The following is a 17659-nucleotide window of genomic DNA, read 5'->3' as shown; positions in this document are numbered from 1 at the left end:
GTCGTCAATGACCTTGAGAAGTACCCGGCACACAAGCTGGAGGCCGTGCTCTCGCTGTGGTCTTGTGCACAGAGAGTACATGGTCTCGGCTTGGATCTACGACCTCGACGAGTTCAACTGTGAGGTACTTCCTCCCAATCTTGAGGATGTCAAGATGGATGGCGACGTTATCTTGCTACCTGCGCACATCACCAAGATGTTCGACGGCGTTGCCGAGAGCCCAACGCAAAAGGCCGTCGTGGTGGACTCCTTGGCCGATGTCAAAGATTCCGACGAGGTACGTTTCGTGGTGGACTCCTTGGCCAGCGAGACTGAGGTGCCGGATTCTCAAAACAAGAGATTATGACGAAATTGTACAAGAGTTTCATGCATAAGTTCTTCTAAAACCTTGGTAAGATTAACTATCAAATGCTTGATGCGGATTACATAGTTCCATGCATACTATTACTCCAAATCTAATTATTCTACTACTAATCCATATCTAATTGTTCCATGCAGCGAGCTTGGCCATAGCATCGGCTACCAATAGTGCCTCGCAAGTGATTTGCAAAGGGAGGCGCCCTTGTCTTTCTAGACTTTGTTTCTTCATGTGTGGAATCTTGAACTTGTTTGAACCATGAACTTTCATTGTCTCCTTCCGTACTAGTTGAAGTGTAAGATAGGTTTTATTTGTCTTGCCTGGAGAATACTCATGGAAGGCCTGGTTTATGAAATCAAAGTTAGCTCCAAGCATTGAGTATAAAAAAGCAAAAATATATAAAAAAAATCTAGTAGTAGAAAGTGTACCACTTGGACAATTGGAACAAGATCTTGAACTGTTTTTGCGGTCTTCTTGTATTGAATAGACTGGATGGCACGAAAGAAACTCAAATCTAATATATTGAAATCTGGTGAATTGGGCGGTTGACAAATAAGCCAAATGTCAAAACCTTGTTGCTTAGCAGCTTCACAAAATAGTGGATCATCATGATCTAGATGAGACGATGCGTTGTCTTGCTAGATGTAGATGGGTTTGTTGACATCCTCACATGACCACTTAGCTCGAATAGCCGGCGACACCTTGTCGATCATGAACGTTCTAATGACATCCCTAGTAATTGAAGTGATTGGCTTCACTTCCATTGTCCCAGCTTGCCGGTTAACACTACTTCTCTTAGCACGTTTATATGTAACCAAAGGTAAGCACGTAATCTTTCCATAAAAAATGCAAACTTCCTCTCTATTAAACCTTGGCCGAGCAGTAAAAGTTAAGAACATGAGCTTAGGGATGTTGTTCTTACTTTTGCATGTACGTAAGGGCTCATCCTCATCTGGAAGTATGTAATCTCTATGATTTTCTAGTAAGGTAAAACCATTTCTCATCAATGAAAACAACATCAAACAACCCCTTGAACCTTGGATTATCATGCGTGCTTTCAGGTTCGAGCATATCCACACACCATTGTAGCCTAGTCTTCTTGTTTGCATCAGTTAAGTGTGGCTTTATATTGTTTGAGTGACGCTTAAGCTGACATTCTCGTATATTTCTTAGTAGCTTGGATTTACTAATACCTAACACAGCACGTACATCTTCTAGTGTTGTTCTATGCTTAAGTGCAACAGTACGTAGTGGTTCTAAATCCAATGGAACTCGCTTACGGATAGCTCTGCCACGCTTTCTACTAGAAACATCAACCGGAATGCCTTGATCAAGGGAGCTTTTACCTTGCTGCCATACACACTGAACAGTGCAATGACGGACTCCGAATAGTTTGGCAACTTCTTTGGTAACATGCCTCTTTAGTTTCTCATTTGTGTTTCTTGCAACAAAGCTTGATATATTTGTCTTCTTAATTCATCTGGAGTATTTTTCCCTACCTAAAAAATAGTGCAGAACCATTAGTAGTGGCAAGAAGGCACAACAGAATACAAAAACAAGATTAGCTACCATGGGTGGTTGCATGTTCATTTCGATCCCACCTTGGACAACATTGTCATCTTCTACAGGTTCCAAGTTCAAGTCAAATCCAACATAAGGTGCTTTAAAGTTCAGATCAAATCTAACATGAGGTGCTTCAAAGTTCAAATCAAATCCAACGTGGGGTGCTTCCAAGTTCATATAAAAACACCTAGAAAAGCATTGACATTGTCATGGACAAAAAAACATGGTTCAACGGGAAAAAAAAAGGAAAACTAACAAGCATTGCTCAAACGAACACTTACCACTGTGATGATCTATCGGCTGCTCCATCTTGATGTGTTTAACTGGTTGGATTTCTTTGCATCAAGTGCTAGCTAATCGCGGTTTAAATAGAAGGAGCAGACAGGGAGTTTCAGCTTTAGGAGACGGTGCCAAAAAAATTTGCATGTAGCGCACTAGCGAAAAAATATTGCATGCAACACACTCTGCATGCTCCTCGCTCTCTACATGCAAAATGCGTAGACCATCCGAGCGCGAAGCAAAAAAAAAAGGCAAAACAAGGGCAGCAGCAGGCACCAGAAAGGACCATGCAGCGCGTGCTCGAAAACGAACCGACACAGCGGTAGCAGGAGGCACAAAAAAAAAGCATGCAGCTCACGCACGAAAAAGAACCAACGCGCGAAGCAAAAAAAAAGACACCAAACCAGCGCGTGGGCGAAAAAGTGGAATGCTAGGAGTCAAACTCGGCACTAAAGCTTAGGGACTAACGGCCGTAACCACACGGGCTGTGAGTGAGTAGTGATTGGGAAAGCCACGCGAGTGTATTTAATATGGATAAAATAAGGAATAGGCACCCTAATTAATTACTCATTGGTATGTGAGATCTTATCTAAAATGTCAAAAAAATACGGAACAGGAGGGAGTAGGTACATTTTGTTCCAGAAAAAAAAAGATTATGTATGTACATGGCTGATGAGGTAGAAAAATACTGGATGATGTTGTCTAAAACGTCAAAAAATACGGAACAGGAGGGAGTAGGTACATTTTGTTAAAAAAAAAAGATTATGTATGTACATGGCTGATGAGGTAGAAAAATACTGGATGATGCAGTGACGCTTTCTAGTGGTAAGTTGCAGGCACTCAGGTGAGCATAGGCCGATGTCATGTACCGCACAGTACGTCCACAAGCGGCACATGCCTAACCCTACGAGCCAGTGTGCGTTTGATTTTGAACGCGACGCGAGCGTGGCAGTAAAAAATGACGAGCCGCCACGCCGGGCCCGGAGGGAGCCATCAAAGTCAAACCTTATCTTTTTAGGTAAAAACGATGTGGATATTTTTTTTCTGACTTATCGTATGTTTACGAAATAAATATAAAATATAATAATAATTATTTAATATTACCTATGTTAGATTTCAGATTTAAAAAAACAGACGACTGGTATCTATATGAAATATTCTATTGCTAGGTGTTATAAAAAAAATCATATTACGGTTTCATTTTAAAATATAATAATTTATAGATAGATTATTATATCATCGTAGATAAACAATATTAAATATTTTTGTTTTTCTATATAAGTGATTACTCTTTCTATGCTATTTTAATTACCATTTATATTATTTAATATGTTAGCTGAGGATAGAAATAAAATGAAAATTTTCATTCATCCAACCAATCGAAACTTCGATGCGCGCGGCCCGGCGTCACTCCCGAGCCGAGCTCTATCTCGCTCATATCCTATCCGACCCGCTCGGCAGTGGGCACCACCGCAACAGCACCGGCCAATTTGCTCCACCCCCTTTCTCCGCCCTCGCGGCGGGCGCCACGCCGAAACCCACCGGCTGGGTCGCCCTCCTATAGGCGCCAGCTACGTGTTTCCGCTTTTTGCCAGTTGTGTTCCTTCGACGTGGGACCCACTGAATCTGTGGCCCACATGTCGCAGGCACAGCTGTGGCTTGCTGGGCAAGCGTCTGCGGTCGAAGCGTTTTTCACTGGTCCGTCCAAGCGGCAGCAGTAAAGGAGAGCTTTTCTCCAAAGCGGGGGTCGGGTTGGGAGGAAAAAAAAGACTCTAGCCGCCGCAACTTGTACCTCAGATATCACTGACTTGTGGGACATGCGGGGCTCAACCCTACGTGTCATGCTAGTTCGATGCACCTGGTGCTGAGTTGGTTTCCTTATTTTATATACTGCCGAAAAGTTCTCCATCGGATTCTTCTGTGGACCAAGCCTACAGGTGCAGGCCAAAACCAGGGAAAGAATCTAACAGGGGGCCTAGTGCTTTTTTTTTTTCTGAATTGCAGTTTTCCTCTTTTTCTTTCACGAAACTGGAAGTGCAGTTGATTATTGTACTCCCTCCGATGGTTTTAATTTTTCATGATTTTAATATGTAATTTTGATCACTATTTTTTATTAGAGTATAATTATAATATTTTATAAAAATATAATACTATGAAATTAGTTTTCAAGACAAATATACATGTATGATTTTTATATTTCTAAACTAAATATTTTAAAAATTATTGATGATCATAGTTTTAAAAGTTTGATCAGATCTTGATTAAAATATCAAATATTATGATCAAAGAGATACGCAACTACGTGTCACAGAGTACTCTCGGGTCATAAAAGAGCGTGTCCTTTTAAACATCGACGCAATCATCAAGACACTACTTTGATGGTATCAAATATATGTAAAATATGAAAAAGTTATAGTATTATGAAACTACTATTTAGGACAAATATAGATGTACTATTTTTTAAAAATAAATCCAAATATTCAAAAAGATATTGATGGTTAAAATTTAAACATGTTGAGTTCAGAAAACCTAAAATAACACTCTTTTTATGATCAGAGCGAGTATAAATTATAAGATATATCTAACAATTTATTATAAAAACCACATAATATGAAGATAAGAGTAGATGCGGAACATCTAAAAGAATTATATTCAAATAATTGAACAATCAAAGACATATAAGCATTGAGTCAATACAATTTTGGTGATTAATGTCAATATAGTCAATAGGACTAATATTATTTGCTAGTATATAAGATTTAGTCTAATAGATATTATGTGATGAATTTGGAGTTCCAAACATTTCAAATAGATGATCATCTAGATAAAAGAAGAGCTCTGTGAAGATATAAAGACATATTGACTTAGATAAGGGACCATGGCGTTGAGAGCATCTATTATGTATAGATGCTTGTTTCCTTTGGTCGTATTATAAAGTGAGTTTGGGTTTAATAGCTTGTTTAGTGTATTTAGTTTAGTTATCTAAGTAGTTGATGAATAATAGATTTGAGTAGCTCTAATAGATTAGAGGAGGACCTAAGACATCAGCAAAAGGAAGCTATAAGGACCGGAACTATATGCATTGATTTGGACAAGTTCCTTAGAAATTAGGTCATATATTATACGGTAAGTTCACTATATCATACGGTGAGATATCATAACATACGATAAATCAAGACAGATAGAAGACTCTACCATAAGTTTTTCCATAATCACTATATCATACAGTAGTATCATACCACTGGATAAAGAGTTTGTCAACATATGCCCCTTGAAGATGAAGTCATTGTATTGTACGATGATTGGAGTTTCATGACAGATTCTTATAACGGTTAGTCTTTTATGTTGGCCCAATTAACACTTCATCACATGGCCATTTAAAGGTTGCTAGAGATAAAAGGATTGTTGACACACCTGTTTGAGAGCTTAGTAAAGATATTAATGATCAAGAAAATTAGCATAAGATTAAGATTTTGATCGGTACTAGTTTAGATCTTGTGTGCATCTAGCTAGTAGATTAGTTTAGAGTTGAATCAAGTGAGTGATCCACACTTGTTACTTTCTGTATTTGCTTACACTTAGATGGCTTCGGTGGCAGTGAGTCTTGCAAGACCCTCCAAACAAGTTTATGCAGCGTGCAACAATCGTTATGCTGGAGGAGTGGTATGTGCCAAAGTGGCAACTCATTACCTTAGTGAAGATGGCGGTAAGCATCTGGATGCATCTAATAGGAGTCCAAAAAGCACACCAGAATATGTGGAGCTCCAACAGCTAGAGCCGTTGAGTTATTTGACCGAAGAGCTTAGCCCTTGTGAGATGCTACAACGTGAACTAATGATAAGAGACAGATTATCGATACCATGGAAAAAAATTACCGTACCGAGTTTGTGCTCTTTAACTTATTTAGATTCCACACTTATTTATTACATTGATTAATTTCCCATTTACTTTCCCAAAATTACCATGTGTAGTTTTTAGGAACCAAACCTAGAGTGTAAAATTTTGTTGCATTAGAGTAGCCTCATTAGATAAATTGAAATACATTTGGATAGAAACTAGTTTAGATTTATCTCGTTCTATTAAGCTAAATAGTTAAAAAAACTAATTCATCTCTAAGAGGGCGTCATCAGTCTTTACAGTAACACCCTAATTAAATTCATTGGTTGGTTTTGTATTAGTTCCGGCTAAGCAGGGTCGCTGCTCACACTATTGTCGTGATGGTGCAATCAAGCTACTTGGCATTGGCACGATTGAGCTCCTGTTCAAGCCTTCTCCGTTGGGCAAGCCGAGTGGTCCTTTTGCGCGCACGACTAGCTGGTACACATGTCCCATTGCCCTGGTTTAGGGTGAGCAACCGCAACACCACTGCTCGTTACAGTTGGACATGGATTCATCATCTCGTTTGTAAGCTCAACATGTGAGAAGACGACGGGATTGTTTGGTTACTTGCATATTCTTTATCCTATTCTAACGGATACGTACAATTTGTTTTAAAAAAATCCGTTTGGTTATCTACATCTAATATTATAGCTTAGCCTGCAAGTGCAAAATACGATCTCATCCTTTTTCAAAGTGAAGCTTCACTTCGTAATTTAGTCTGTCGGCTGCACCCACTCATGTAAATAAGCTAACTTACCAGTGTCACAAAATCATTTTTATATGAGTAATCAATCACAATATCAGACTCTTGCACCACTCATGTGACCTGTAATTTAGTCAACCAAACAAAAATACAATTCATTCTATCCATATAAATACAACCACAAAACACTATTTTTTTTTAACAAATCTAACTCCGCTCAGTCTTCTTCCCATTAACTACTCATACGATACAGCTTTACAAAATCTAGTTCAGGGAACAAAACACACCTATTGTATAAAGATGAACGACAAATGAAGAAAAATTATGTCATTTTTAGAATCTTAAGGAAACGTGCAAGTTATCTCTTGAGCAAGTTTACGACTCCTATGGTCAGGTAAGTAAAACAGAACAATTATACAATCCAAACGTATGAAATGTCAATGTTATGGACTGTAATTTCGAAAGCTAAAATCCATGCCTAGCAAAGTTCAAAAGGTGACATCAATGAAACGGGTGTATGCTTTCTCAATTGCACCAGTTATATTTATTATATAGTAAAGTCAATTACACGAAATGGAAAGGAGAAATATTCTCTAAGCAATGAACTCTAATTTGGTCGTTCCAAGAACTAACATTAACTAAGCAAATTCATCACGCATAGCCCCATAGCACTAGTAGCTTCTAAAGGTGGAATCTGTGCTATAAAAATCTAAAATTAACTAATAAAATATCATTCCATACAAAGAATACGATTCCATACAGTTCATCACAGTTGGCGTTGGCCCCGGAAATAAATCAGAGAATCCGACAATAATCAATCCTCACCGCTGCTGACCACCAACCCTCCGTGCTCCCGGTCTACCGCCGCAGATCGCCACCCATCCGACTCCGATCACCCATCACCTTTCCGCAGCGCACGAAAGAAAACGATGAAAAAGGAAAGCTAGGAAAAAAAAAGAAAGCGTAGTGGGAGAGAGAGAGAGAGAGAGAGAGAGAGAGAGAGAGAGACCGCCGCTCACCCGGCCGGGAAAGCACTGAGCCCTCGCGAGGAACGCGTGACCTCGCCGCGGTCGCGGGCGGCGCCGTCAGGATCTGCTAGGGTTCCGGCGGGCGGGGCCCTGACCATGGAGAGCCCGCGGTCGGCCGCCGGCGGCGTCGCGGGGGACGAGGCGATCTGGAGGAAGCTGCGCGAGGCCGGGTTCGACGAGGACGCCGTCAGGCGCCGGGACAAGGCGACCCTCATCTCTTACATCTCTAGGCTCGAGTCGGAGGTAATCTCTCTATCTCTTCCTCCCTCGTGCGGTGGATGCGCCCGGGTTTCTTGTCTCGGTGGCCCGCGGTTCTTGGTTTGCCGGAGTAGTCCTAGGCGGGTTCTTTACTGGGAGGCGAGAAGAACAAGATGGGAGTAGAAATTGTCCGGTCAAGAAGCCGTTTTTCGATTGGTTGTTCGTATTGCTGTGTTCAGAACAAATCTTTTACTGGGTTTTGCAGCTTGGTTTGCTTGATTGTAATTGCTTAATTTTTGCTGTTTCTCTTTTGCGTTTCCCTGCATGTTTTATTCATCTAATTATTGGATGGGATGACTTGTGTTTTTAACTGTCGTAGCTAGCTGTTCTTTCATACGCCAAATGAGCTAGGTAGGATTTTTGCAGTTCTTATTGCTGCGTCTAAGAACTATACTCGGGCGAGTTGCTTTGTTGTCAAGGGTGCAATAGAAGTTGGATCCAAATGCTTATGTGTCAGCTCGACAAAACAACAATGACTACTTGCGTTGCCATTTGCTGAACCATTTTGTAGTTTATTTGTGCCAGTTGTGAAGCGCGCAGTTGTACAATAGCTATAGAACAGCAGAAGTTCAGGACTTTGTCTCGTAGACTAGAGGTTTACTAATAAATGCTAAGCATTATTGTTTCTGGTAACAGTTCTCTCATAGTGTACACGGTGTGTGATGTAGTTGCATCTCCTACTCGTCTTATGTGAAGAGCTGATGTATCGGTAACTGACCAAGTTGGCTCTGTGGATGGCCTAACGATTTGGTAAAAATAATGAACTTGTCATAGTTATTGTGCTAACAGATGCATGCATTTTCTGGATAGTAAATGCTCTCGGTAACACTTACCTTCTTTACGTTATAACTGCATATGATGTATTCATATTAAAAATGTGAGCCATGCATTCCTTGATCTGTGCTAGAATACTACAAATCTAGTGCATTGTTGTGCGCCATATTGGTTTACTGGCATCTGCTGCCTTTCTTGTTAGAACAAAGTTTAAGATTACATGTTCTACATTTCTATGTCTCGAAAGACTGGCAACCTGTGTTTTGTTAATAAATCTTCCATTTTTTTCCCGATTCTGTTCAAAACTCTTTCTGCAGATCTATGAATATCAGCACAATCTTGGGCTTATTTTATTGGAGCGGAAGGAGTTGACATCCAAATACGAACAACTTAAAGCTTCTTCTGAGGCCACTGAGATCATGCTCAAGCGTGAACGAGCTGCGCAACAATCTGCTTTAGCTGAAACAAGAAAGAGGGAAGAAAATCTCAAAAAAAATTTCAGCATTCAGAAAGAGTGCGTTGCCAATGTAAGACCCCGTTTCAATTAATCATCTCAATGTCCTACGATTTCATCTTTTGATTTCACATGTGTAAAACTAAAAATTCATGTTCTCCACTGCTTTGTCAACAATTTACACTGAACTGAAGTTGGCAAAGATATAAAATATGTAACCTGAGAGTTAATATTGACATTGATTCCCAAGGTTCCAAAGGGCGTTAGGCGCTAGTCCACTGCCTAGCGACTAGGGCACTTAAGTGTAGATTAAGCGCGCTTAAGCATTACATATTGATATTTGTATGAATATGTTATGTAACATATAGTCATATACACTAGCGCAACAACAATTTGTAACAAATTTGTATGAATATGATTATATATTTATAGAGAAATGAAAAACAGATTCAATTGAGATTCATACTTGCTCTTGCACACTTGTTCTTGGCTTCTTGCGTACAACAACAGCTAACAATCAGAGAGACAAGAGATGAGAAATCCAGTATCTAAACAACAAATCAACGATAAGAGAAGGGAAAAGAGTAGAGACTCATCTCATAGGGATAGCTGCAGTGCTGCACATGCATCAGCTCCAAACAGCAACACAACAAAGCAAAAAGCTCACAAATCACAAATAAAATATAAAGATGCACTCACAATTCATAATAGTCACAATAGTTCACAAATAAAACAGCTCACAAGCTGCATTGCTGACTTCTCTCACAAGTTAGTGAGTCACAAAAGAGACAATAGACATAATCACATAATAGTTCATGAAACTTGCATACTTAGAAATTAAAGATAACTTGGCAGCATGATGCCATCGTGCAACCTCCTCACTCCACACATGTATTGGAGTTCAGAATTTCATCTTCATCATCCTCATCCTCATAATCAATCTCCTCATCCTCATAGCCATTGTCTTCAGCTTCAGATTCCCACTCTTCTTCATCTACCTCTCTAGGCATTTGTGCACTCCTGCGAGGCTGCTTCTCCAAGGACTCTCCATGGTATCCCCATACCCGGCACTTCTCCCTCATCCTCATCCCTAAAGAGAACCAATGCATGAGCTTCCCCTCCCTCAAAGAAAAATCCTTGAGCTTCAGCAGCATCAGAACTTAGGAGGCAGTGAAGAGGTAATGAGGTAGTGAAGTCCGGTAGCTCTAAATCATGAATGTGATAGTGAAATCCTAATTTTTCTATTGGGACCTAATTTTTCCGTGGAACTAAACTGATGCGTGTTTCTTGCTAAACATTTTTATGTACTCTTTACTATGAATAGTGATGCACACAGTACATGATGTAAGAAATTTTGTAGGCTTCTAGCATTTGATAACTCCCGATCTGTCTTCCTACTTGATTTTCCTCAAATTAGCATTTCATGGGACTTTCAAATCAAACTTTCGTTCACTTCATACATCAGCTTAATCTTGTACTGACTCCGTGTTTAATGTAGCTTGAAAAGGCACTGCATGATATGCGTGGGGAAACAGCTGAAATAAAGGTTTCATATGAAGCCAAACTGGCTGAAGCCCTTCAAATGATAGAGGCTGCGCAGAAAAAAAATGATGAAGCAGAAGAGAAACTTCTCGCAGCAAAATCTTTGGAAGCAGTGTCCATTCGGACTCGCAATTCTGCAATGAGAAGTCTACAAGACATTGAAGATCGTGAAGATCAGCTAAGAAGATATCGTGCTTCTTGTGAACTTGAGTATGTACTCAATTTTTCTTGTGAATTTAAGTTGGCTTTTCTAGCTAAAATAGTTTAGTTTGAGGTCAGTATCAATTTGATCGCCTGTTGTTTTAATAAGTTGTGAGCGGTGCAGTTTGATCTTTTGTTCAAATTGACTTCAAAATGATGTTTTTGTTTGTGGACATCATCTTCCTTTGATTTATCTAAATCAAGAATGTTGTTGTAGGAATGAATCCAAACAGAAAGAGATGAGCCTCCAGAGGAAATCGTTGGATGATACCAAGAAAATTTTGCATGAAAAGGAGCAGACGTTACTGAAAGAACAAGCACTTCTTAATCAGAGGGATGAGAACATCCTTGAGAGGCTTGCATATATAACTCATTCAGAGAAAAGGTTGGAGGAGGAAAAGTTGAATCTGCAATATGAAAGGAAGGTTCTTGTGGAAGACAAAAATAAGCTGGAACTGAAAATGCAGGCAATTACTTCTAGGGAGGAAGTATGCATTGTTTCCTTTTGTACTTTTATTAGCAGCTGAATTTCATTACTGAAATTGTGCCTATGACACAGAAATTGCTCTGTTTTGTAGGCTATAATTCAGAAGGAATCCCTACTTGACAAACGTGAAAGCGAACTATTGATTTTCCAAGAGACCATTGCAAGCAAAGAAAGGGTAAGATGGATTACAATACCATTATAGTTGATGCATAGTTTTAAAAACTGGACCGGTCATTGAACTGTTTAGGATCCTGGTTCACCGGTTTGTTTGTCCAACCCGTGACCTGGCTGGTTGAACTGCGGTTCAATAATCTATATGTAGAAGCTCAAACACAACAACCTAGCAGGTGGAATGGTCACGGAATGCCACTCTCAACCCACGGACCAAGGTTCTAATCCCACCAGTGCCCTTTTTACCATGTCTTTGTGCTAACTATGCGCAGCAGGCCTTGGAAGGGAGCTTTGGGCCTTACTTTTCGGGCCCATATATGCTACAAAGCTGGGCAGCAATGCTATTTCTGGCCTTTTTTTTTTGCCCAGCCGGTCTTTTTGTCAAACCAGACCGGCAAAGCTGCCGGTTCCGTGATTTTCCGGTTTAACCAGCGGCCTGGTCCTGTTTCTAAAACTATGAGTTGATGTGTGCATAGTTCATCTTGAGTGTCACCCTTCTAAATCATCTTGATGTGTGCTGTAGGCTGAGATTGAAAGGCTGAGGCAGGAGCAAGAAATCACCTTGGCAAGGAGAAAGTATGAATTTGACACTGAAATGGACAACAAGCTCAAGTCTTTTGAGGCAGAGATCGAGGCAAGGATAGCCTTGCTGGACCAGAGAGAAACTGCCCTCAATGACCAGGAGCGTGCCGTGGCACAAAGGGAACAGAATGTCAACCTTCGGCTTTCTAAGTTAACAAATGAAGAAGAGTCTTTGGTGAAGAGATCTGATGAGCTGAAGGAGGAAGAGGGAAAGCTCTCCTCTCACGAAGAAGCGCTGCATGTCGAATTGCAAAAAGAAAGGGAGGAAATTCAGAATATGAAATTAGATTTGGAGAAGGAAAAAGCTTTCTTTGAAGAGGAGAAGCGGGAAGCGATTCAAGCTCAGGAGAATCTAGCAATAACCCAGAATGAGCGAGAATATTTGCTTAATTTGCAGATGAAACTTAAAGAAGAAATTGATAATCTGAGAGCCCAAAAAATGGAACTCATGATTGATGCTGAAAGGCTGCAAGCAGAAAAAGAAAGGTTTGAGATTGAATGGGAGCTGATTGATGAGAAGGAGGAGGAACTACAAAAGGAATCAGTTAAGATTGCTGAAGAGCGAAGAGTAATTACTGAGCATCTCAAGAATGAACTTGATATCATCAAACAAGAGAAGGAAAATCTCCGTGTGCAGTTCAAAAATAATTCAGAATCCCTTGCTCGTGAACATGAGGAGTTCATGAATAAGATGCAGCAAGAGCATGCTAGTTGGCTAAGCAGGATACAACAAGAAAGAGAAGATCTTAAGAGAGACGTTGATATCCAGAGAATGGGGTTGCTGAGTTCTGCCAAGGCAAGGCAGATGGAAATAGATTCATATTTAAGGGAAAAGGAACAGGAGTTTGAGCAGAAAAAATCCAAGGAGCTTGAGTACATGAACTCTGAAAAGGAAACTATCAACTCAAGTCTTGAACACGTTAGGCTTGAATTGCAGAAACTTGAGGACGAGAGGAATGAAGCTATGCTGGAGCGTGAGAGGAGAGAGCAGGAGCTGTCTGAGATCAAGAACACTATTGATGCCCTTAATAAGCAACGAGAGAAGTTGCAAGAGCAAAGAAAGCTGCTTCACTCAGATCGAGAAGCAATTACACAGCAAATCCAGCAGCTTAATGAGTTGGAAGAGCTGAAGATTGAATCTGAGAACAAGCAACTATCTTTGAGACCATGTGGGAAGTCAAAGCATGATAGTGTGGAAAATGTGAAAGAGAATGATGTTCTCCTGTCTCATGATGAACAAAATGCTAGTCCCAAGAAGTGTTCATCACCAAAACTTCTCCTTGGAAAGAAATTAGAAGTGTCCCCTTCAGTCTCAACACCAATTTCTTGGGTTAGAAAATGTGCTCAGGTGATATTCAAGCGTTCTCCAGAGAAGAATGCTGATCATGATGATGATAGATTCGTTCAGAACGGTGTACCTGCAAAGTTGGGAAATGTCAATGACTTTAGCTTAGCTACTGCTTATTCAGGTGGTAAATCTAAAGGATTATTTGCTGATCAGCTAGAAAATGGTGCTGGACATGGTGCAAAAGTTGGGGAAAAGAGGCTCAATAATACACTCTCTCAGGATCAGAGTGAAATTTTAGAGCCAAAACGAAAGCACCGAAGGAGCACTACTCAGACTCAGAGAGTGATAGGAGGGGAAATTGATTCCAATTGGTATCCTTTCTTTTTTACCCAATTGTTTCAATTTTATGCTAAATTCGGGAAGTTCTTACTGTGTATTGTTGTGTCTAATTTCAGCAGTCCATCCGTTCTAGAAGAAAAATGTTCAAAGAACGAACATGATGCAGTCCCAGTTGGTTTGTCTGGGAGCAACAAGGATCATGAACTTGAAAACGAAGGACTTCATAATTTAAGAGCAGGAGATCTGGATTCATCTGATGATGTGCTCTTTGCAAATGGGAAAGCAGATACATCAGATTTTCCTGAAGATGGCAAGCCTTCAGGGGAGATTTTGGTGGTATCTACTCAATGCTCCTCATTATATGTTTCTGGTTAATGGTTTGCACCTTGTTATGTTGAGTTTGATTATAGCCTTGCTGCATTCTCCCTTCTAAATATTTACTTGACATGTGCGGACAGAGATTTGTTTTTTAAGGAATTCATCTATTTTCTACCATATATATATATTCATTATTGCTGCTTACAATATCGCTGAACCTATGACAGATCTTGTTTGTAAAATTGTACATTGTAATTATGTAAAATTGGAGGCACTAGTTTATGTTTTTATTTTACTGTTAAATTATGCAAGATAGCTAGATTTCTTAGGGGAATTTCTGCCAAACATAAGGTGTTGCATTAGCTGCAAGTTATTCAGCATTAAGTCATACAGATCATCTGCCCAAGTATTTTTTTCCCCATATTGTAAGCATCATAGTTCGCCAGTTGCCCTTTTATCTTACTGTTGATAATTTGCCTTGCCAGTCTGCATCTGAACCATTGAATGGCGATGGACTTGAGGACAAGGATGAACACGCTGATGACTCTGATGATGACGAAGGTGAGGAGGAAGAGAAGACATCGTCAGCGAAGAAGTTGTGGCGCTTTCTCATCACATGATTATCCTCCCCATATGATAGATATATGCAGAGCCAACTGTAGGCTGACGGTTACCTGCCCTATGAAGATGAGGTATTGTGAGCAGGGTCGCAGTCGCTTTTGGCATACAAAGCTGTAGCTTCATTGCCTTTTTTTCACGCCCCACCTCTCGGGTTTGTGAAGGAGGGGAGGCTGTGTACTGGTGGTTGTGTGCATGTGTATTGTGAGCAGCGCGCGGTTTTGGAAGGTGCTGTGGAGTAACCCACTCCCCCTCCCCCTGTTTTCATATCCCCACCAAGGCTTCAGCATGTAAAGTGGTTGATAGCTTCCAGGTTCGTGTAAAAATGGATGGGTTGTAGGAAACCGGCATGGTGGTTAGTAGCATTGTCGATAAGTGTGTTACCGTTCGCTTCTGTTGCTTGTTTGAGCTGTTCCAGTGACATAACGTAGCGTTCGCTTCGGTTGGTTATTAATCGTGCAAGGCTGTGTGCTGCTGCTTGTGTTCCCTGGGTGTGTGCGCCCGTCCGTCCGTCCTGCAGTCCTGCCCAATCTAGGTTATTGCATTGGAGTGTATCAAGCGGTTTCGTAGTTTCGTTTTGAAATTTACTCGTGCGGTTATGCACAGGATTTGCAGAATAACTTGACCACATATTCATCCCCCTCCCCACTCCCCCAACGGTTGCGAACTAGTCTCAACTACGCAAGTGCCCATTGCACAACACTGGTTATGAAGGCACGAAAAAGTTCAGACGTAGTTTTATTTCATCGCACGAAATTTCGAAAGTTGCCATCTTCACTAAAAGAATCCTCGACTTCAGTAAAACTAGCAGCAGCAAGAAGATGGATTTTTAACCAAGGCAGTCGGTCTTCATGATCCATGACAGTCTGCAACAGATTTAGAAAATGCCATGGGTAGATGTGATCAGCCAGAAGTAGTTCTACAAATGTTCAGTCTCGTAAGCGTCCTGACAGCCTGAGTGTCAGGCACTGCAGCTATCAGAACCTGATGAACTGAAGAAGCTGAAGGCAACGGCTGCAGAGAAGAGCAAGACAGAGACGCGAGACTGAAGATCCAACGGTTCACTTCAGAAGATATTGTTTCAACTCATCCGATGGCTGGGAAGCATCCTGGAATATACTATTTTCCTTTACTGTTCTCTACCGTTTCAGTAGAACGCTGTAGCTGTTTGCCTGTAACTTTTGAACAGTTATTTTGGATATTTAGGCAGAGGGAGCAGGTGAGATGGGGTGTGAAAAGAAGTTGCTCTGGTTTAGCCTAAGACTACCCCAACCATATTCCTTTTATTTCGTTCCCTTTCTGATTCCTTTTTTTGTTCTCATTCTCTTTATTTCCTCTCATCTCCAACAGCCTCCCTTCGAAGGGAATCGCGAAGTGAAAGGAGAGAATCCTATCCTGAAGGGAATGACCCTGGGAATCCCGTCGTGAAGGGAACCGTGAAGGGAAACCGTTGGGAGCGCTGAAGGGAACGGGAATCCCTTCACGACGAGAATCTGGCCGTGAAGAGAATCCGTTGGCCTTGGTCTAAGTAAAAGTAGCTTCTGGATCCAACTCAATTGTTCTTGTTGAGCTTTTCATCGCTTTGATGTTCCCTCTGTTCGATTCCATCCTGGGATCTGACAATTGGCAATCAGAGCCTTTGTTCCTCGGATCGAAATTTTGGTGATTTTTTTTTCCAGCAATCGGTTTCCAGGCTTGTTCTGGTGTGAAATCCCGGTGCGCTGGAGAAACTTTTTCGTAGTGGCGACGACGGAAGTTAGGATTCAGATCTGCTATGGAAAATCCGGATCCTGCAGGTGAGGCGGCATTGGCGGCGGTAGAAAAAACTCAAGCTCGAAGTGCAGGAAACAAAAAATCGTCTGGGTAGACTGAAATCCAATACTCAAGAGGTGAAACTCCATATCACCTCGGTGGATGACAAGGTGGATTCGATTTACAAGCTAATTCTTCAGATGAACACTCTCAATAACCCGGATAGTGCATCAAAGTCTGAACCACAAGCACATCTCACTGAAGAAGAGATGGCTTTTCTGAAACAGCAGGAAGCAGCTGGGAAAATTCAGGTTCAACATACTCCAGTCAAGTTTTCAGGCACAAGTGCACCAGGTGCAACTGGTTCAGGTAATCATGGTACAGATTCTCCTAAATCAGTAGCTATTTCCCCACCTAAAGCACTTGAACACGCTGAACCTAGAACTACCATGTGGACAACTCCATCAAATAGCGATTTCAACCTCTCTATTGCTAGACCTAAGCTTGATTTTCCCATATTCTCGGGTGATAATCCTGCTGGCTGGTTAAAGCTATGTGAAAAGTATTTTCATCTAGCAAATGTCCTTTTGGATGTTTGGGTGCCATTAGCTACACTTCACTGCCATGGTCCTGCTGACCATTGGTGGAGAGGACTCAGGATACCTGCCAATCAAATCACCTGGGCAAATTTTCGTCCTATGGTGTGTGATAGATTTTCAGCATGCAGCACCTATAACATTATTGAGCAATTTCATCAAATCAAACAGAATTCATCTGTGAATGATTACATTCTGAAGTTTGAAGAAATTATGTCCTTAGTACAAATGGAGCATCCTACCCTGATAGAACCTTATTATGTGAGGAGTTTCATTGTTGGTCTCAAAGATGGAATTAAGCACTATTTGATTCCACACAGTCCTGCCACTCTTTGTGAAACCTACTGGAAGGCCAAAGAATTAGAAAAGGGCCTTTTGGTGAAGAAAGCATCCCAACCTACTCCTCAGTTTCACAGAAATGCTTTCAACTTTGCTCCACCAGTTCCAAATCAAGCACCTGCAGATGTAA

General features: G+C 40.9%; 1 protein-coding gene across 2 annotated transcripts; it reads left to right on the top strand.

Moving 5' to 3' along the window:
- Positions 1-7732: 7732 nt before the first annotated feature.
- On the top strand, positions 7733-15312 carry LOC133921556 (nuclear matrix constituent protein 1b-like). 2 transcript variants are annotated; one of them, XM_062366491.1, is made up of 8 exons: positions 7733-8053; positions 9160-9369; positions 10795-11048; positions 11257-11527; positions 11618-11701; positions 12221-13938; positions 14026-14242; positions 14710-15312. In XM_062366491.1, exons 1-8 carry the CDS (start codon positions 7907-7909, stop codon positions 14842-14844), a joined length of 3036 nt encoding a protein of 1011 aa, XP_062222475.1. In that variant the 5' UTR covers positions 7733-7906; the 3' UTR covers positions 14845-15312. The 2 variants fall into 2 exon arrangements, with proteins under 2 accessions (XP_062222475.1, XP_062222466.1); XM_062366482.1 differs by having other exon boundaries at positions 7734-8053; positions 14023-14242.
- The last annotated feature ends 2347 nt before the right edge of the window (positions 15313-17659 follow it).

Source organism: Phragmites australis, chromosome 1 (genome assembly GCF_958298935.1).
Source record: "Phragmites australis chromosome 1, lpPhrAust1.1, whole genome shotgun sequence".
Classification (NCBI taxonomy): domain Eukaryota; kingdom Viridiplantae; phylum Streptophyta; class Magnoliopsida; order Poales; family Poaceae; genus Phragmites; species Phragmites australis.
The sequence above is the reverse complement of the archived record's forward strand: the minus strand, read 5'-3'. Positions and strand labels throughout refer to the sequence as shown.

What these genes read in the sequence shown, in the direction of transcription:
- LOC133921556 (XM_062366482.1), top strand. Translation starts at nt 7,907, where the DNA reads ATGGAGAGCCCGCGGTCGGCCGCCGGCGGCGTCGCGGGGGACGAGGCG. An exon ending in AGAAAGAGTGCGTTGCCAAT is followed by an intron (nt 9,370 to 10,794) that starts GTAAGACCCCGT and finishes TGTTTAATGTAG; the next exon opens with CTTGAAAAGGCACTGCATGA. An exon ending in CCATTGCAAGCAAAGAAAGG is followed by an intron (nt 11,702 to 12,220) that starts GTAAGATGGATT and finishes TGTGTGCTGTAG; the next exon opens with GCTGAGATTGAAAGGCTGAG.